This window comes from Ostrea edulis, chromosome 5 (genome assembly GCF_947568905.1).
Source record: "Ostrea edulis chromosome 5, xbOstEdul1.1, whole genome shotgun sequence".
Taxonomy (NCBI): Eukaryota; Metazoa; Mollusca; class Bivalvia; order Ostreida; family Ostreidae; genus Ostrea; species Ostrea edulis.
The window spans coordinates 81258470-81279661 of record NC_079168.1 but is presented as its reverse complement, the minus strand read 5'-3'; the positions used below and the strand labels follow the sequence as shown (position 1 = coordinate 81279661).

The 21192-nt window shown below is 33.3% G+C and overlaps 3 protein-coding genes and 1 long non-coding RNA gene across 5 annotated transcripts; 2 read left to right on the top strand and 2 right to left on the bottom strand.

Annotated features, from left to right (window-relative positions):
• Nucleotides 1-2807: 2807 nt before the first annotated feature.
• On the top strand, nucleotides 2808-3899 carry LOC130055026 (uncharacterized). The gene is made up of 3 exons (XM_056166178.1): nucleotides 2808-2885; nucleotides 3066-3446; nucleotides 3564-3899. Exons 1-3 carry the CDS (start codon nucleotides 2808-2810, stop codon nucleotides 3897-3899), a joined length of 795 nt encoding a protein of 264 aa, XP_056022153.1.
• A 311-nt stretch (nucleotides 3900-4210) lies between these two features.
• On the top strand, nucleotides 4211-5658 carry LOC130055090 (uncharacterized). Its single transcript, XR_008803319.1, has 2 exons — nucleotides 4211-4295; nucleotides 4556-5658. It is a non-coding gene; the product is annotated as an uncharacterized LOC130055090 (long non-coding RNA).
• Nucleotides 5659-10284: 4626 nt separating this feature from the next.
• On the bottom strand, nucleotides 10285-14633 carry LOC125652817 (uncharacterized). Of its 2 annotated transcripts, XM_048882233.2 has the most exons (6): nucleotides 14027-14633; nucleotides 13756-13854; nucleotides 12856-12939; nucleotides 12339-12455; nucleotides 11656-11724; nucleotides 10285-11553 (listed from the first exon to the last, which is right to left on the bottom strand). In XM_048882233.2, the coding sequence occupies exons 2-6, from the start codon at nucleotides 13839-13841 to the stop codon at nucleotides 11514-11516; spliced, it is 396 nt and encodes a 131-aa protein (XP_048738190.1). In that variant the 5' UTR covers nucleotides 13842-13854; nucleotides 14027-14633; the 3' UTR covers nucleotides 10285-11513. The 2 variants fall into 2 exon arrangements, with proteins under 2 accessions (XP_048738190.1, XP_048738191.1); XM_048882234.2 differs by lacking the exon at nucleotides 14027-14633 and having other exon boundaries at nucleotides 13756-14020.
• LOC125649646 (uncharacterized) lies at nucleotides 14341-20487 on the bottom strand. The gene is made up of 13 exons (XM_048877313.2): nucleotides 20410-20487; nucleotides 19049-19114; nucleotides 18669-18747; nucleotides 17961-18056; nucleotides 17371-17490; nucleotides 16888-16962; nucleotides 16533-16603; nucleotides 16360-16416; nucleotides 15884-15925; nucleotides 15586-15734; nucleotides 15322-15388; nucleotides 15087-15207; nucleotides 14341-14414 (listed from the first exon to the last, which is right to left on the bottom strand). The coding sequence occupies exons 1-13, from the start codon at nucleotides 20485-20487 to the stop codon at nucleotides 14341-14343; spliced, it is 1095 nt and encodes a 364-aa protein (XP_048733270.1).
• Between the last annotated feature and the right edge of the window lie 705 nt (nucleotides 20488-21192).

The following is a 21192-nucleotide window of genomic DNA, read 5'->3' as shown; positions in this document are numbered from 1 at the left end:
AATGAACCCGTGTGTACCACAGGCATCTGGAGTATGGGTACTAATCCCCCCCCCCCTTTTGATGATTCCCTGTCTATCTCAACTCTTGATTTATGCAAGAGTTGGTCGGCCAATGTTATCTTGGAGAGAGCTGACGGAGAAAGATCGAAGAGTATGGAAGCTCTCAACTGCCAACCCTCATGACCGGAAAGAATGGAGATCTGAGGCGAGATCTGCCATGCATGCAGCCAGCCAGCCAGCCAGATACCTGGAAGGGGGCCCACTAGTATTGACACTACCCGTGATACTGCACGGAAATAAAAAGGAACCGACAACAATCGCTCCCCCCCCCCCCCCCCCCCCCCCCCCCCCCCCCCCCCCCCCAGCTTTAAAGATTGGCCTTCTACCCGTATGATAAAATGTATTGAATGAATTCACATATCACATGATGATACCAATATGACAAACAAGATAATATACCTTTTATTATACCAGTAGAAGGCCAATCTTAAAAATGAGCTGAAAAATTAAGATGCACGCTGCTGCTTTTCACGATACACATTGTGCACATCTTTTCATGATAAATACTGCTTTTCATGATGCAATGCTTTTCGGAAATACACATTGTGCACAGCTTTCAAGATACACATGCACTGCAGCTTTACATGATACAGTGAACAGCTTTTCACAAAACAATGAAGCTTTACATATGATACACACTAGCTATTTCATGATACACAGTGCAGCTTCTCACAATAGTGCACATCTTTTTGTGATACACAGTGCCTTTTATGATACACATTGCTTTTCACAAGGCATTGTGCACAGCTTTTCATGATACACAATGCAGCTTTTTATTATCCATACTCACATCACAATTAAAGATATCTTCTACAGAAGTCAAAACAAAAGACATGCATACTCAATAATTAATTTAATTTTCAATGGTCATGTTTCCAAGGATAAATTTTCCAACAAATCATTGACAATAAATTTCCTCTGAATATCTAACATACAAATAAATATTAAATAACAATAAAGTTAACCAAAAAGTATATATAGCCTCAATTACAGCTAGCCCCAAGCGAAAAAATTTTCAATTTTGAACCAAGCCCAATCGGAATTTAAAAAAAAAATTGTCATCGAGAACATTGTAATCAGAAAACTGCATTTTGTTGATGTAGGTTTACAAATTAAATGAATTTATAAAGAAAACTAATTTCTTGATGAAAAATGCAAACAATTAGCATCAAATCACTTAGAAATTTGGACTTTAGAACATCTTATTTGCAAACAAAACACCTTTTTTTATCATTCCGGGGGAAAATAAAAATTCATATAAAATAATTAGGATCTTGTGTCACTCTTTCGATGGTGAAATCATGCTTCATATGAAGTGCTTAAACAAGCCAGTAATTAATATTTTACTGTAATGAGCAAAGTGAAATTGGCAAAGTGGTTCTGAAGAAGACGTGAAAAGTGGATAAAGAGAAGACAACATACAAAATTCACTGAGGGCTTATGCAAGCTAAAAAACCCTGCCAACATTCAAAATTAAAATAATTGAAAGTCTAAGAATAAAAAAGTACTTTGGTTGCAAATAAAACAAATATTCACATAATATCCCAATACTTTTGTTTTCTGAATCATTTGTAAAGAGAATTGCATACATGTATGTCCTAAAAAGGACATAAAAGTGCAAGGTGGATCTTATAATGAATTCGATACAATAATAATTCAATTACTAACCATATTGACAATAATGTTTAAATGAACTAATCAGAGATTTTATATAAAATCCATCGCTTTTATGTAGTAGTGGCCAAGGTGAATATGAAATCAATTTATCTTGACGATATACATATATCTATACAACACAAATACACGTATCATCTAAACCAAATAACAGTTAAGTCAAACAAATACAGCCTATTTTCTACAAACACACACAACAGCCTATACAAAATATCGTTCACCTGAGCAGCAGTCCCTAGCAATAAACAAGCTTGAGCAAAACTACCATTATACAGTACAGGCAGCTTGGTTCAGGAATAACTTTTCAAACAACTGAAAATTCATTAATTATCAAACTTAATTATTAAACCTGACAACAAATTCATTAATTAACATATGCCCAGTGGTTCTGGAGAAGATTTCCTCTATATTGGCATGTAAAACTTTGATCCCCTATTGTTACACCACCTTACCCCCAAGGGGCCATGATCTGAACAAATTTTAATCTACTCTGCTTTCATATTCTAGCCCAGTGATTCTTGAGAAAAAGATTTTCTTTACATATTCGCATTGATCCCCAATTGTGGCTTCAACATACCTTCAGCTCAGGTGAACCAAAAAATGTACAGACTCTATATTAACCCAAGCATCCATATCTTTAAACAATTAACCTTCATTTCAACAAACATAAATTCCCTTCACCCACATATGTTAATGGGGCATGGACACAATTTTAGATAAAAAATTACAAAATTTGTTTTTTCAGTTTTAATGTATAGAATGTTGCAATAAGTTATTTCTAATGGTCAGCAAATATTTGAATGTCAGTTCTCGAGGTACATGGGAGATACAGAGCTCACAATTCTTTGTTAAGTAAACCAGGCTCGTGCCATGTTTGTCTACATACATGTAGGTTAAATATACTAGTAAAAATTTCGTTTAAGGTGGCTCACTTCAAGAAGTTCCAGCAAACCTTTTCATATGCACATTTCAAATTTGCATGGTATGGCTTCTTGGAGAAGCTCTGCTCCACCATCAATTTTGAGGAGGGATTCAGATGTATACAATGTGGGTCAGCACCAGATAGATTGATTATGGATGCCACCACATTAGCCCACAGAAAAAATTTAAAAACCTGGACCAACAACCTACAACAGATGGCATCTGATAATGTATTGCACATTCCGTACAGGTATGTGACTTTGTATAGCAATAGATGATGATTCACTTACACATGATTTCATTCCGACAATACACAAACATCTACAACTGGCAATGAAGCATTGTATAAAGTTTCAAGTCTATCTGATATGTTATATTGGATGAGAAGCAATCACAAGACTTTGTGATAGACAAACGGTATCAAGCATTTAATTTACCTTTGGAACAGCTCCCATAAAGACAGAGTGGTGATAAGTGATCCATACACCAGGTTACTGCTGAGGCGATATGCTGGTGAGCAACCACCACTGATAGAGGCAGAAGTAACAAAACTGTTTGACCTCCTTGGATACCACAACAAGGAGCTCCAGGCTTTAGTGCAGTCATTTGGGAGGTCTGAAATAGCACCACCACCATACAGACCCTTCCTAAAAAATTTGGCTTTGGACAGTCCAATATGTGGCATGTTCCATCCATCTGACCACCTACAACGGATCATACAGAAAATGAAAATAAAAGATCCAAAGTCATCGCCAGAGTTACTCGAGGAGCTGCAAATGCAGTTACCATTGGTATATTTCATGAGAACCTCAATTTCATTACATGTCTTTAAATGATTATTTAAATGAGTATTGGAATTGCAAACAATTGCACAAAATGAATTCTGTAAAGGTAATCAAATTTTGCAGGTTTACAAGTTGGTGTGTTCAATCAACCATACCCCATACCATTTGGTGGAATTGCTAGAGTCCTTAGTTGAAAAAGCAGCAAACAGTTATCCTGAAAACACCACTGCCACTTCTTTGATGGACAATCACCTTCTCAAGGACAGCTTTTTCCCATCACTCCTACCATTAAGATCTCGAGGGACCTACAAGATGGATTTTACAACTAATAAAAAGGGCAAATACGAATGCACAAAGAGCAAAGGACACCCTAGTTTGCTACCTGGTGTTTTCTGCCTCTTCTGTGAACATGGTATATGTCTTGATGTAACTGGAAATACGAGTGACATGATTTCTTAAAATAATCAATGATAGAAGCAATGTCTTTTAAGGACATCTGCAACATTTCTGATACTTTCTCTAAAATTTCTCCTGTTTCTTCTCAATATAGACAGTATGAAATGTCACAAAAAATTATATAATTTTAGAAATGTTGCACATGTTCTTAAATATTTCAATATTTCCTTTCCATCTTAAAACAAGAGGCTCAGAGTCCTTATTTGTCACCTAAGTATTAGTTAATAGTATTACTAGCTTAAAATCTATCTGTAAACATTCAACATACCAAATTTCCACTTTCTAAATATAATTACAACGTATCATTATTTTCAGGAGTTTGCTATGGATATGAGTTGATGGATTCTAGTGAATCTCCAAATGTTCCATTTACATTGATATTAACTCGGTTCAAAAAAGGTAATGTATTTAATTTTCTGAGTAATGATCCACATTCATTATCTCATCAAGATCTCAATGTTTAATGCTTAAAATCCACCATTATCTTTCTCTCATCACTGCTATTATTAATAGCAAATGTGAAATAATATATATGTATATTATAATAATAATATAATATAATAATATATATGTTTATGTATAGGAAGTTACTTACTGATACATCCCCAAAAGAACAAAACATTTTTGAGAAATTACATGTATTTACTTTATCCTTACAGCTCCATCTATGGTCATTTACGACAACGCTTGTAGGATGCACTCCTACTGTCTGAACAGGCATCCTGATTTCTTCAAAGACACATGGTTTCTAGTCGATCGACTGCATTGGTTTAACCATCGAGGGTGTAATGATGGGTACAACCTAAATGAATATGTGCAATTCAATACCATAAACAGTCAGGCTGCAGAGCAATGCAACAGTTCCCTAGGAAAACTTAAATCAATGCTTTCTTACATGACAAATTACAACTTTCATCTTCATTGCAAGTTCTACCTGTGGGTTCTTAATAAAAGAAAACAGAATGCTAACAAGTGATTATGTGAAAAAGATTTCCAAAAATTTGTTGATTTTTTTAGTTAATTTTTTTGTTAAATGTGTCTTCATCAATAAGTTTTTTCACTGGGTAGTTTTCAAGTTTTTTTTTCTCTTTTCCTAATCACTCACTGGAAAGCATGAATTCAAGATATTGCTTCATGAGTAATAACTGCAGTTTTACTTAAATTATACAGTATTTAACATTATTCAAAATACTTAATTTTAATTATTTTGTGTGTGAGCTTCTTGTCAGATATAATTTTTAGTTATCTTGATTATTTCTTTTAAAGTTGGTTGCATAAATTTTTTTTCCTCTTTATCCAAATCTCCCAATCAACTACATTGCTCTCTTCACTTCTAACTGGAATGAGGAACGGAAATTATTTTTTTTCTTTCAAATAATTCAACTAGGAGTACACAAAAACATTCTGATCAGTATTCATTTAAGTTGTAGGTACGTTTGTTTTAAAATATACATACTTCACTTACATATTTGAACACTTTTCCAATGAAATAAAGGTAAAACATTCAATTTTTTCATGCAAATGTTTGTCCTCAGATTGTAAAGATTTCTTCACAAATTATTTAGGTGCATGAATTTTCATCATTGGTTTAAAATTGTGAAGCTCTCCAAAAAAAAAGTAATACAGGTGAGATGCTACATATCATTGTGTCATGTGACCCTGTGAATTAACATATCACAGTATTTGTTGTGTTATACATGTTAACCAATTTACTGTATTTTCTTGTCCTCATGTTGTTGATACAATAAAATTTGAAAACCTGTTTGCAGTGTTACGGACTTACGAAATATTAATTAGGTTAGTTGTATTTCACACTTCCATTTTAACTTTCAGTTTATGCTCAGATTGTGTCAAAACCCTATCATGATCACTGATGTCTTCAAGGTAAACAATGCGTTTCAAGTCTGAAAAGTTCTATGAAGAAATTGGACACTTACGGAAAAGAAGCTGTATATAGATTATGTAAACAACTAACTTCAAAATATATATGGTTTAAAGCAAAAACTTACACGGTAGAGGCACGATCATCGCAAAACTTGAGGCTGAGTTGAGCAGCTGTAAATACCAGCGGGAAAAACATGGAGGAGAACATACTAAAAATAAAACCTTAAATGTATGACAAATTCCGGAAAAGAGGTTTTTCATATTTTCCTTTCACATTACAATTACAAGTAACAAATTGAACATATTCATCAACAAAACACACTCACCAATATTACAATTAAATGATAAGTATGTGTCATATTTGTAAAGAATTTTTATTCAACCAATTTGGGCCACTGCATGATGAACAGAGAGTTAGCCATCAAATCTATCAATGCATAAAACACACACGAAACTATGGAGCGCCAAATTAACATAAACTCAAATAATTGAAGATGTCTTCAATTATTTGAAGATATCATCAATTCATTTGATGCGCGCAACAATCTAACTGGAGATCTCTTCAAATAATTAATGGTATCTTCAATTCTGAATTATTGCGCGTATAAATTGAATTGATGATAGCATTAATTCGTCAGCTGAATTGATGCGCGCTTTAATATTGAATTAATGATCTCTTCAAATGAGTTAATGATATATCAACAGTTGAACTAATGCGCGCTACAATTCAATTGAAGAGATGCAATCATTGTTATAATTAGCGCATTAATATTAGCAACTATATAATCAAAGACGTTTTCCATTCAACATATTCACAATTGAATTAATGATCTCTTTAATTTAATTGTTGCTCTCTTTAAAAGAATTGATGATCGCACTAATTCCTTATACAAACGCATTGTAAATAATTAAAGATATCTTCAACTGAATTAAAGAGAACATCAAATTATTGCGAGCAATATTTCCACAAAATTGATGCTCTCGTCCATTGAATTGAAGAGAGCAATAATTGAATTAATGCGCGCATCAAATCTACTATTGCTCTCATTAATTCAATTGAAGAGAGCAATAATTGAATTAATGTGCGCATTAAATCAATTATTGCTCTCATTAATTCAATTGTTGTGCTCATTAATTTAATTGATGAGAGCAATAATTGGATTGAAGCGTGCATTAATTATTGGAGGAGAGCTATAATTGATTTAATGCGCGCATTATTTCAATTAAAGAGAGCAGTAATTGAATTAATGATATCTTCAAATAATTAAAGATGTCTTCAATGATTTGAGTTTATGTTAATTTGGCGCTCCATACTAAACACAATGTGTATCAAGTTAGGAGATATTGTTTTAGATACTGTTAAAATGGCCAAACTTCTTGGTGTACAAATAGATGAATGTCTAACCTGGTCTGTACACATTGATTCTTTATGCAAAAAACTTTCACAGAAAATAGGCATTTTACGTCTTCTGCAAACTTTTATGTCAAATGCAGCACAGAGAGAGAGAGAGAGAGAGAGAGAGAGAGAGAGAGAGAGAGAGAAGAGAGAAAAAGAGAGAGAGAGAGTATACTTTGTTAGTTTTGAAGATTTACTAATCGAGAAGTTGTTATTTTTAGGGTCTTACAGCTTACAGCAACATAACAACAACAGAAAGCAAAAACGGGGGGGGGGGGGGGGGGGGGGGGGGCATGCAAAAGGAAAAGAAAACACACACATCCCCCCCCCCCCCCAAAAAAAACCAAAACAACCCCACCATAAACAACAAACAAACCGAAGGATTTGAAACTCGGAATTACCATTTGATTATTGAGAATTTTTTCCTTATTAATTAGTACCTAATGTAAAATTGTTCATTTATATCATATCGGTTTAGTTCTTTGAATTTTATTAAATTGTTCCATTTTGCATATATATTGGGTGAACAAATCAAGCAATGATGAAGCTATAATTCCATGCCATCGTCCCGGTAACTGGGCGTTTTTATCATTAGTTCTTACACCGTCGTCGTCCCGGTAACTGGGCGTTTTTATCATTAGTTCTTACACCGTCATCGTCCCGGTAACTGGGCGTTTTTACTAGGAGTTTATATATCGTCATCGTCCCGGTAACTGGGCGTTTCTACCGAGAGTTTTTTATATTGTCATCGTGATATATATTTTTAATGATGCACTGGAAGCTAAATTGGATTTATTTTTCTGGAAATCATTTTAATTGAAAATTTTCACAATATTATGCAGAAACTGTGACATACTTTGCCAATCAATCATAGATACTAAAGTGATTTTTTTTTTCTGTATTGTACTGATTTTTTCTGGTTTGGGTGGTTGTAGTTCATGGGAACTGTCGTGAAGATGATGATATATGGGTGGATACCCATCGATGCATATGTTGTAAAACACACACACACACACATCTACTGTTTTAGGGCCATTTTTTGTTCTTATTATATCTGATGATCTATCAAATAGTGTAAGACTTTTTGCGGATGACACTTCTTTGTATGTTATTGTTGATGATGGCATAATAGCAACAGCTAATTCATTAACAAATGATCTTGAGAAAATAAAGCAATGGTCTATAAAATGGGTTGTGGATTTTAATCCACAATTAAAAAACAAAACAATCAATCTAAATGCCCATAAGGAAACACATATCACTTCCTAAAGTAAGATTTGGTTATAATGGTCCAGAAGTTATGAATGCAGAAAATCACACCCATTTAGGATGAAAATTTCGATTTGATGGCACTTGGAGATCACATATATTAGATATTCATGAAAAGGCATCTAATAGACTAAACATCTTACGTATGCCGAAATATACTCTAAATAGACAATCTCTGATAAAAATTCATTTTTCTTTTATTTGCTCTGTTATTGAATATGGTAATAAACAGAATCCAATTTAATTGAGAATGTTCAGGTTTCTGCAGTAAGAATAATTACTGGAATGAGAGTAAATTCTCCTAGGTCAGTACTATATGATGAATTAAGCTGGGGTAGCTTATCAACCAGAAGAAAGGTCCATAAGATTATTTTATTTTACAAAATAGCATATGGAATTGCTCCCCAATATCTTCCAAGAACTTTTGATGCCTTTCATTCCTTTTCAAGATTTATATGAATCGAGAAATTATGATAATTTTAAATGTATTCTTCCTCAAGTTAGGACCTTAGCATATATCAATAGTTTTGTACCTTCAACAATTAAACTATGGAATGACCTACCTGTCCATATTAGAAACCTCCCTACTCTTACATATTTTAAAACTGCTTTAAAAATCATGTACTACAATAAAACAAATAAACTGTTTAATCATGGTAAACGCAATGCAGACATGTTGTAATGCCAATTGAGAAGTAATGCTAGTAATTTAAATTATGACTTACATAATAATATCTACGAGATTATGCTACTTGTGATCTTTGTGATCAGGGTGACCACAAACATCACATAATAAGCTGAAAATGCTTACTATGTTTTCTTTGAATGTGTTCAGATTGCTCTTTTAGAGTCAATAAATGAAATGCAACTACTAGTTCCCATATCATTATGATATTTGAAAATCAATACATGTATATATAAACAGTATCTTCTCTACTCTGTTTGCGCATAATTTTTGTATTTAATTGTTCTTGTTTATATGTTCTCTATGTTGTATAATTTTCAACTGAGAGAAATAAATTCATTCATTCATCCACAACCTGGTATTTCTTTAACTCTGTTTCAGAACCGTGCGTCCCGGTAACTGGGCGTTTTTATCAAGAGTTCTTACATCGTCATCGTCCCGGTAACTGGGCGTTTTTATCAAGAGTTCTTACACCGTCATCGTCCCGGTAACTGGGCGCTTTTATCAAGAGTTATTGCACCGTCATCGTCCCGGTAACTGGGCGTTTTTATCAAGAGTCAACTTGGCGTTGTACCCATAGTTCTAAAATCGCCACTTTTTTTTTTTTCATAATGCAGAAGTTCCCAAGTTGTGTGGATCCAATTAGTAAGTTTATTTAATCCATGGCGAATGTAGTTGGAAGAAAATTCTTTTATCCATTATCCCCCCCCCCACTCCCCCAAGAGCTATCATATTTTATACACGGTTAGACCGTTCATAATACCATGATCTATGACCTCAACCTTCCCAAGAACGACAAGCTTATGTTAGTGATATTGGTAATGAGGCATATCATGTTGTGTGAATTAAGTTCGGTTATGTCGTGGCCTTTAATTCAGGGCTTAGTGAGCACCACATATAGGGTCAAACATTTTCATGGGAATAAAGATAGATAAATAACCTTTTAAAAATCACAACACAGCAGGGCCTAAGCGACTCAGATGAGCAGTGTGGCCAATGGGCCTCTTGTTATATTTCCTTTAAACAATTTTTTCCCAGTAATAAATCCACTTACACAGATCTGATAGTGTAAAATCAAGGAACTAAATTATGTCATTAAATTTCCTTCCAGGACACACATATTGGTTCAACACAATTCACAATGCTTTGTTTTAAATGTAGTTTATTACCTCATTAAACCATGGAATGGTACATGAAATACATATTTACATGCATGTATATTCTGTTTAACATTAGGTTGGTCAAACAAAGTAGATGCAGAAAAGATACAATATCATGATTATTCAATTCAAAATGTGCATCAGTTTTATAAAATAATATTGTAATTTTAAGTGATGTACAATATGCTAGATAGTAATATTCTTATGTGCTCAGTCAACACATAAAACTAGGACTGTCCAGAATTCAAGAAATACCTACAGCTGGGTTTTTCAGAAAAGGATTTTAACAAGCCACCAGAAGAATTTCATAGCTGAATGTAAACATGGTGTTACGAAATTTGAAACAAAATGACACAAGTCCATAGAATTAAACCTTCAACATGAAAAAAAATTGTCCATGCATGATGAGAACATCAGGTACACATTGTTATATGGTAAATGAAAGAGACTACCACTTAGTGATGATTTCATAAAATCAAAATGAACATATTCTATTTTGCTTGAACTAAGGCTTCCCCTTACTCTTCACATAAAAATACTTGCTATGCACTTGTCAAAACTAGATAACATATATTGTACCAGGGCATTCAGATAGAAAATGACAATAATGTCCTTTATTTATACATAATAGCACAATTACATGTATAGTACTAATTTACACTATCCCCTGAAAACACATATATAGACAGAAGTATTATACAGGTATAATATTGATTAGTATATGAAGTTATGTTACATACATATCCTATCTACAGACATAATACTGAAAACAAAAACAAATGTATGTGTTTTCATTTCCAATGTTAAAAAAATTCTAAGATACTGATAAGGTTTCCAATGTTGGGTTATATTTTAAAATTCTGGCATTTTATACCATAAGTGTAATTGTAATAGATCTTAATCTGTTAGATCTACTGCTAATTTTGTGAACATAGTGAAAAACATCTAAGCAATCAGGAGTTAAACCATGTAAAATGAATGATAACTCTATTTAAGGAATGACTTTAATTCTGGGGCAAGTTATATGAGTATAACCTGGTTTGGGTCAGTTTACGTTTTATAATCCGTGTGTCCAGGGGTCCGTGTTTGCCCAACTATCTATTTTGTATTGCTTGTAGGAGTTATGAGATTGATCACTGTTCGTTATCTTCGCCTTGCATTAGGTAGTTTCTATAATTTCTAACTTTATTTTGATAAGCACAAATTCGACACCTCGTTCCTGATCAATATTGTGGTATTCTCAACATCTGCAATTGACTGGTTCTGAAATTTTAAACAAAAGTTCATTGACAGTTATTAGTAATTGCATCTTAATTGTGTTTATTGATAATAATATTTTATCAAAGTCAATAGATAAAATCAAACCTGAAGAATGTTTCTGATATAGGAAAGGAGAAATACCCCACAGTCAAAACTATTCCTCTGTTGTGGAACCTTAATATAAAATGAATAGCTTATTCAATTAATGCAACTTTGGGCAGTACAACTCATTAGCATTTTTAAATACTTGTTATCACCTAAGAAGTCTAAAACAAGGGAGGGGGTGAAACATGCAACAGGGAGTGAGAAAATAAGTTGCAATCTTTCAGAATATTTCTTAATATCTTTCAAATTGAGGTATTATCCTCTGATAATTATGCAAAATTAAACCACATGTATTTAAGGGGTCTAATACTGCAATATTAAATATAACATTAAGGATAGACTGGGAAGTGGCATATGAAAAAGATATTTCTTCATCAAAATATGTGCACCTTTACTAACATAACTGCCTATTATGAAACTACATACATCTACATACAATGATAATCAATATTATAGGGGTACGTGTTTGCCCTGTTCTTGACTTTGCATTCTTTATAGGATTTGTGAGATTGATCAATTTACTTTTCACACATGTACATAAATAACCATATTTGATTTTCAGATTCACTATACACTGTACATTCAGCTGAAGAATTTTTCTAATATTTTCACTCAAATGCTTTCATTTCCACGGACAACTCCTACTGTATAAAATTGTTACAAATACGAAATAACTGTAATACATGTTACTGATTGGTACAATGAGGATGGCTCCTTTCTCTAAATCCACATCTAAAGCAGCAAGGACATTTTCCACCCCCAAGTAATTACATCCTGTCATGTCCAGGGGTCTACGGTTGCTGTTATCAATAAAATCAGACTATGCATGTATTAAATTTTCTTTTCAATATTCAGAGAATAATATTTCTTAATAGCTATATGTGACATTAAAACATAGGCCCAAATATTAGTGCTACCTGACAAAAGACTCAGGAGACCCTGATTAAAATCCCAAACTAGATTATCATATTTTGTCTTATCCTGCAGAGTTCATTCTCAAATATAATTCATATAATTACAAAGTTTGAGATTATATTTTCTTATATCATTTGTACATGAGCAAACGCATTTGTGTAAAGTAATCCCCATTCTTAACGGGTAATCAAAAAAGTATATGTAAGACAAGAAGGCTTCTGGCACATGGTTTTCAATTTTGGGTATTCTTAGAATATGTGCTACATAATACTTATAACAACTTACAGCTTTCCTTTGACAAGCAATTTCTGTGCAAAGAATGTTTCTAAGATGTACACATTCTTTGAGGGGATTTGTTCTTTCATTCTTCTACAAATCAAACAATACAATAAGAGGAGTTCTACAGATTTAAACTAGATGTCATCATAAGACAGTAATAATTACATGCAAGTCTTTGCTTTTTAATGAATATAGTTACCATATAATATACAGTACACTAAACCATATATATTCCTGATGCATATATCAAGATGCATTGAGTATTCTGTTGAGCAAGTGTCCAAGGGCCATCCCAACCCCCATAATTTTCTGATTAATGGTTCAGATTCCAACCCCTAAAGTAAATATATTCCTGTTGGATGTGACACAATGCAGTAAGTAGGACAACAGACACTATAAACTGCACTTTGTGCATTGAGAAAAAGATGGAGAAAAGATTCAACATTGATATGACCAACATCATTCTTGTACATACTGAAGTACCTGTAGGAAAGTGAAACATACCCTTGTACATGAAAAAAAGAAGCTATAAAACACTCCACTTTGATCCAAAGTAAAATATAGGAATATATCAGATCCCTGGATAAGAACAATGTCAAGATGATTAAATGATAATGAAGTATTGTACAAAATTTTAAGTAAATCGGATAACCCATATAGGAGAAGTGTTCACAAGCTATTTTACACCATTCATCTTTCCTAGATCCACTAAAATTTAAGGATAACAATGGAATAACCTTGTTCTGACAATATGCACATCTACAAATGTCAATGAAGCATTGTACAAAGTTTCATGTCTATCTGATAAACCATACAAGATAAGCGTTCACTAGATTTTGGACAGAAACAAAAAGTACTTTGGGAATCATTTTGAATGTCCAATAGATCCGTGACTCATATTATTACCTTGCTACAACATCTATAACAGCATCTGTCAGCCACCTCATAGGGTTGAGTGACCGGATGTCAACTTCATATAAGTCAATCCCCATTTCTACTCTATGACTACAAGTAAAACAATCATCTACATGTATATATTAAGTAATTTATCTATCATATAAAACTGATTCATTGTTTTGTGAAATGAGATGGTTTAGCATCTTATCTTTTATATATGTACATGCATACTCCACACATTTCATTTTGTATTTGTAGATCTTAGAGATGTAAAGATTACCCATGTCATCTGTTTAGTGTTGCAGTTGCATCCAATAACACTGGTTCTCAATGTTATGGCAGAGGATTTTCAAATCATTCCATAAAGTATTCCTTATTATGGAGTTTTTACTGAATCATCAACATGAATATTATGATACAGCAAAGCAATCAGAGAGAGATTTCAGTTAATCCAAATCTAACTTAGGAAAAAATAGGAATTCATAACCATCAAAATGAATTGAAAAAAAACCCAACAACAACAAATAAATGTGAAGGAAGTATTTGAAAGCAACTAAAAAACTCAAAACAATATAGAAACACCCAGAAAGATCCTCACACTCTTTTCTCCATTCCTGGGAGTCTGTATCTCTCCAACTCAATCACAGGTTTGCTGGCACTTTTATATCCTTTAATAAGTATATGATTTTTATCATTCAAACTGCATCTGAGTGAAGTGCATATCATTAGAATAACACTTAGACATGTTAAAAGAGGTTAGTAAAAGCAGAGAGTAAGTATGCAGTCAATATGCATATTGTTTTTCCTTCCCTGTTCTACTTGGTTCTTCATCTGCTGTAGTACGGTAAACAAAAGAACTATTTCATTGCAAACATGTATGCATAACAAAAAATTTGCAAACGAAATGGCACTTTTGATAAAGAAAACAATCACCTGCAATCGTGGAAACTGGCACAGACAAATTGAAATGACCATCTATGGAGAAAATGGTCAAAGTAGTTCTTGCAGAGTGCAGGCAAGGACAGGGTGGGAATTTTATTTCAGTTTCATTAACATGCAGGGAAATGTTGCACGCGAGACAGCCTGCTAATAACAGCATCCTGAAGTGTCCTAATATGAACCACACAGAGCATAAAGAGCAGAAACAAACAAGACAAAAGGAAAGCATGCTAAATATAAAATAAAAATACATTACTTATGTATCAGAAATTTAACAGAAATCTGAAACTCAGTATGAAATGAAGGAATTTTCAAGGACTAGATGGTGACACAAGCTATGTAAAAGACTTTAAAACTGAATTGGCACAATAACATTTCATTAACTTCATTGTAATCTTTACCCTTAGGTTCCATCAAGGCTTCTTCAAAACTCTTATTGATGTCAGAATTTCCCCTTATATCTAAGAGTTTGTAAATCTCCTCAACTTCCCCCAGGCTATCACTCCGTATTATGCGCTCATACTATTTAAAAGTACAGAATTTGGATAAAAATTGACTTACCTTATAAAAAATTCAAAACTCAAATGGAACATTTTATGTTTCAAAATAAAAATTAATATTCCTAAAAAAAACAACCTGTTGCACATAATGGTCAATGTGGATCTGCCCATGGACCTTGCACAGAAGATCCAGATGGGCTGGGCTGCATGGAGCATACATATTTACGCATTCTTCAATGGTACTGCACCCTATCAGGGTTGCCCACCCTTCTCTTTTGATAGTACTATATTAAAACAGACATGTTTAATACATAATAAATGTGCAGCACACAACAAAATACAACAACCAGTATTAATGCACACTCAATAGCTGCATATAAAATTCACTTGGTATATATACCTGGGTTGAACCAAAGTCAATGGAAAGGTTTTGGGGGATGAAAAGCCTTCCCTCACCATTTTAGTGGTGTAATGTGTTGTGACAATGGATGCAACTACATCAGGTGCATTGCTCTTTAACAATTTCGACTGAACGTCACTGAACTTCCCCTACAGTGTAGGTCAAAGACGTATATGCATATCAAACTTTTCATTTTAAATCTAACTTTATCATATAATTAATCAATCAAATCATATATTCAATATTAACAAATTGCATTCCCATAAATTCACTATAAATTATGAAATTCAAATGTTACTTTGTTCAGAAGTCTTTCAATGGTGTATGTTGAAAGGTTCTCCTTAAGAAAAAAGACATGTAAAATTTAAATACAGAAGAAATTGTGTATTGAAAATATCATGCATTTTTTTCTTTATCCGGGTACTTCTGCTGATTACAACTTATCCCTATACATGTACCTTTGAATCTTTACCAGACATGAGTTTGGTCTATCAGAGGCAAAAGTCATTACTTTCAAATTTTTGAACAGAGTTAACATTATGATATTTTCCATCAGTAATAATAGAGTAGAAGGAAAAGAAAGAGGTTACTGATATTTATTTTGCTGTTGATGTTTCAAAAGAAAGCTGGCTATTATAAAGGTGTGTTGTCCATCATTAATCTAATCTACAGTCTAGATAAAAGTATACTCATTTTTTAATACTACCTCTGCTGTCTAAGTAACACAGCATTATCCACTTAAGATAAAGGAAGATTTGTCAAATACTGAAGTACCTTTTCTAAGTAGACAGAGGCATCCTCTGGATTCTCTCCATTCCCTTGCTCAATGTCCTTTTTTCATTCAGAAAAATATATGTGATTGACATAAATCATTATCCAAATCAAATGATGTATATAAATGTATCTTTTTATTTCTTCATCAGAATTATTCTTTGAAAATTACTTACTATATTATGTGATGTCTGCAAACAAATGAACACCCGTCGCAATTCTTCTGCTGATATTTTGTGATTATTGACTATAAATCAAATAAAGAGACCCATCGGACCATAAATGTTAGAGTATTTTGCAACTAAATACATTATAAAGGATTTAAAAATAGATGCACTGGTTAAAATCAGTCCATTTATACCATTATGTCCTGATCAAGTTCTTATTAGTGTTTAACTATCGATAGACTATGTCATTTATTTTCAGCACATACAATCCACAGAATTATGATCACTACCGGTACATAATAAACGAAAAATGTAGCTTCATCTTGATAGATTAATTGGTAACATTTAATACGTTAATTCTTACTGGTTCTATTTGGGTCCTGGAAATTCACATCATCAGGCCAGCCCTCTGGTTTCTTACACTTCCAAATACATTTTGCTATGTAAGAACAGACTGAGATAATAATTCATAAAGGAAACATATAAAACAGTCAAAACAGTAATAGCTAGCAAGCTTATATGAAAAACAATAAGTGATTTTCATCTCCCTCATAGATGAAAATAACTAATGATTCAAAAGAAATTTGAATTGTCTCCGACACTTCAATGTAAGCATGTTTTATATTAGTATTAGATCTGTGGATGAGTGTGCGTAACAGGCATTATTAAAAGAGTAAAAGAAAAAGGAGGATAGACCAAAATAACCCAAATATATTGTTTCCTCAGAGTAAGCTCATTGAAAGACAAAGTTTTATAATACATGTATATATTATAAGCAGGTTTGTTCACATACAATATTTTAAATACTTCATTTCTTGATCAACAAATTTCTAGCTATATACTGTACCTTTCAATATCCCTCTCAGAACAAGAGGCAGTAATCTCCGCAGCACTGACTCTGGAGTACTTTCTGCATTTACTGACAACAAAGCCCTCCAGTCTTCTTCTGGAGTTGGTGTTCGATACTCTATTGATCATTATAACCATATAAGCCTACTAATTCTACAGGTTGAGAAATAAAGAGGGAGGGAAAGAGAGAGTTGATATTCTTTAGTTAATATTCAAATTTCAAAAGTATTGTAGGTGTGAAAATGTAACATAATCAAATTTTTTTCAAATTCATATACAGCAAATTTCAAGAGAGAAAAAAAAGAAAACAGATCAAAGAAAATACAGACTACCAATCATTGGATTAAGATTTTGACATAGTCCACAACACTCAATGGAATCACCTTGCTAATACTAGAATTGTGCAATCATGTGGACCCACCTTTACATTAAATTTCAAAAATATTTGATAATGTTTCACTAATTGCAGTAAAATTTATATAACTCAGAAAAACTTTGATCATAAGAGTTAATTTGAGCCAGGTTAGCTAAACATTTATGTAAACTCCAGGTCAATATCGGTAAATAAATGATAGAAAAGAGAAATACCTTTAGAAGATAGCAACATTTCAGCATGGTGCTCCATGCTGGCAGAGGTCATTTGCTTCGCAACATCATGACATATGTCCCGCAACCATGGTGAGACTTAAAAATAAAATATCAAATCTATTTAGCTAAGGACTCTATGACAGAATATTCCATTTTACTTCATAGAAGCAAGCACAGGAAACATATTAAGCAAAAGTGTGTTATGCAACAATTAACAAAATTGAAATACAACACAAAGTAACATAAGCAACAGGCCCATGGGCCACATTGCTCACCTGAAGACTTAAAAGCAAGGAGTGAAATTTTTTTGATATTACAGTTTATGAGGTTGATCGCACATAAATTAAACAAAAAATACCCTAGTGTGTCTTGGAAATCTGTTACCTCAACATGCAACCAAGGGTTGGATCATGCTATAAACAAATCTTTGATTAAAGTAAGTGAGGATACTTGCATACAGATTCAACAATCTGCACCCCTATGGTTCTTGAACACATTTTGGAAAGTTTCCCCAAACACAACTGATGTTAAAATCCCTACCATCATCCTTCCCAGCCATCAGAAGTCATGGTACAAAAAGAATACTGTGTGCTTCAGCTCAGGTGAGCAAAAAATTAATATCAAATTGGAAATAAAATTAATACTTTATTTTTAAGCAATGATAATGAACAGTTAATAGTAAAAACACTAAACAAGACAACATAGTACCCTGTCCCTCCGTCTTCCCATTCATTGTATACAAAAACATAATGGGAATGTCAGGTTCCTCCTCCATAATTTCCTTGATCTAAAAGTTAAAACTAAATTCTGACAAAACATGTCCAAAATTTGAAACAAATCTGAAAGAAATCTTGTTACTATCAACCTGTTCAAATGTAAGCAAAATTTTTTCTGTTTCTTTTTGACATTTTTCTTGACATCTATGAAATAACTGTCTCTTGTTTTGATGTGTGTCATAGGTACATTTCACATTTTGTTATGGACTATGGTTTGATCAGTTAGCATTTGTAATTAACTTTCTTTGTTGATATCACATCAATATATTGTTCAAGCATAAATCATAATCAATAAATGGCTCATCAATTTACCTTATTTGAAAGTCTTTTCAATTTTTCTCTTCTTCTCCTCCTGATTTTCTCTTCTTCTTTTCTAACCTACATTCATTAAAAATAAAATAAATAAAGTGTTTGGAAAGTACCATTTATTATTTTGTCTTGTCTTTTTATATTATCTAATAAGAACTGGTTCTTGCTGATGTCAATGTACCAATAAAGCATGAAAGTTACTGCTTATTTTATTTTCCTCGCCTAGCCGCTCATTTAACTACATTATCAACATGGTGGTAGCGGTTGGATTGTTTCTAAATGTTTTATTTAGACAAGCTTTCTCAAAATAAGTTTTTGTATTATTGCTTATAATATATCTTGAAAGAAACGTTCACACCGTAAAACGTTTTAAATAATTTAGCTTAGTATTCTACATATTTAGACTACTAGAAAGAACTTCTGCATGCTGTGACCAATCCACTGTTCATTCAAGCTGACATACCAAACTTTTTATTTGTGACATCAAGTGTTTTGAGTACAAGAGATGACTAGCATAAATGCTGTATATTTCCAATCTTGACAATCAATGTTCCATGGTCTTACCGAAGCACTAGCTTGTACTCCGAGCTCTAATTACTAAAGCGCGCGAAATTATCCGAGCTAAATCTAAACCTTTAACAAGAATATTTTTCACGCCAATCCCAGAAGTCCCTTGTCAAAAATGGCCAACGAATGTGAACTTCCGTTGATCTGCGGCCTCCTACCTCGAAAATTCAGTGCACCATTAGGCGTAATGTTTAACGAAATGCAAAGTTTATGAAAGGCAGGCTAAGATGATGAAACGGGCTGTTTCAGCTACCTAATTTCATTCATACGCATGTACTGAGTATTTGGCAAATAGATATTATTTAAATTGAACCTGATCAAAGCATGAGCATTACAAAATATGTTCATATTTGATGTTACGCTTGCTCAAACGGTAGCACCGTCAACATATTATTGTTCCTGTGGGATAATGCATAAATTTTTACAGAAGAATAAACTAGTAGCCGGCACTTTCTAATCCGAATTTCCTAAAAATAAAAACCTAGTAATAACTGGTTTAAATAGATCACATATGCTACCAAATACATGTGATTTCCAAAGGTATGATATATTCAAGTTACATGTATTCTTATCCATATACAACTATGATAATGCATAAATTTTCAAAGAATAAACTAGTAGCCGGCACTTTCTAATCCGAATTTCCTAAAGACAATAACCTATTAATAACTGGTTTATATAGATCACATATGCTACCAAACGTTTCAAAATGAGAATTCATATCCAGTTTATAAGTGGACATTTGATAAAACTGGAAATATTTACTTGTCATCGATTACTTTACTTATTTAACGTACATATTTCTCTCGAGGCGCATCAACCACGTTACAATCCATCGCTGCCATATTGTTTTCTGCGGTCTTGATCTGGCGCATGCCTATTGCATACTTACGACCAGTAACTGGGACTTTTTCAGTTCAGTTAAATCCCGTTAACTGGGACTATAAATACCTCCTATGCGAGTTGTGGTAAATGTGTTTTGGTAATCCGTCCGATGTTAGTTCGACATTCGCATTTGCTCAATTCAACATTTGTAAATTGTTCTACCATTATGACGACAGAGGGCTCGCGCTATCTTTTGGGAAACAGACTATAGAATCACATAGGAGGACCAGTTAACACTCGGGACTACTTGGGTGTCTAGCACACTCAACATTAACCGGTTGGCGCTAAAAGTCGTTGAAAATGTGCTGCTGAAGTAGTTTGTTCAGAGGCTTGGTGTAGAACATTGTTGTAAGCATCAATATAGATGACTGGACTGATTTTTTCCATGAGTTTACTTAAAAAAAACCCCAGTGTATGCCATTTAGTAACCATATACCACCAGGGACGTTACATTTATTTGTGCAAGACCAAGAACTCTTGTACATATTTGCTTTGATTGGGATTGATTTTCGTTTTCGCGCCCCTTCCCCACCATTTTTGCATTGCTGTCACTGAAATACGTAATTCACAATATTAAATAGTTAATATGTACATTGGGTAAGAATTCTAAAACAACACGCAAAAACTATTCTGGTTTCATTGGCGTCGGAAAGTGGTGGTGGGGGGGGGGGGGGGGGGGGGGGTGGGCTAAACCA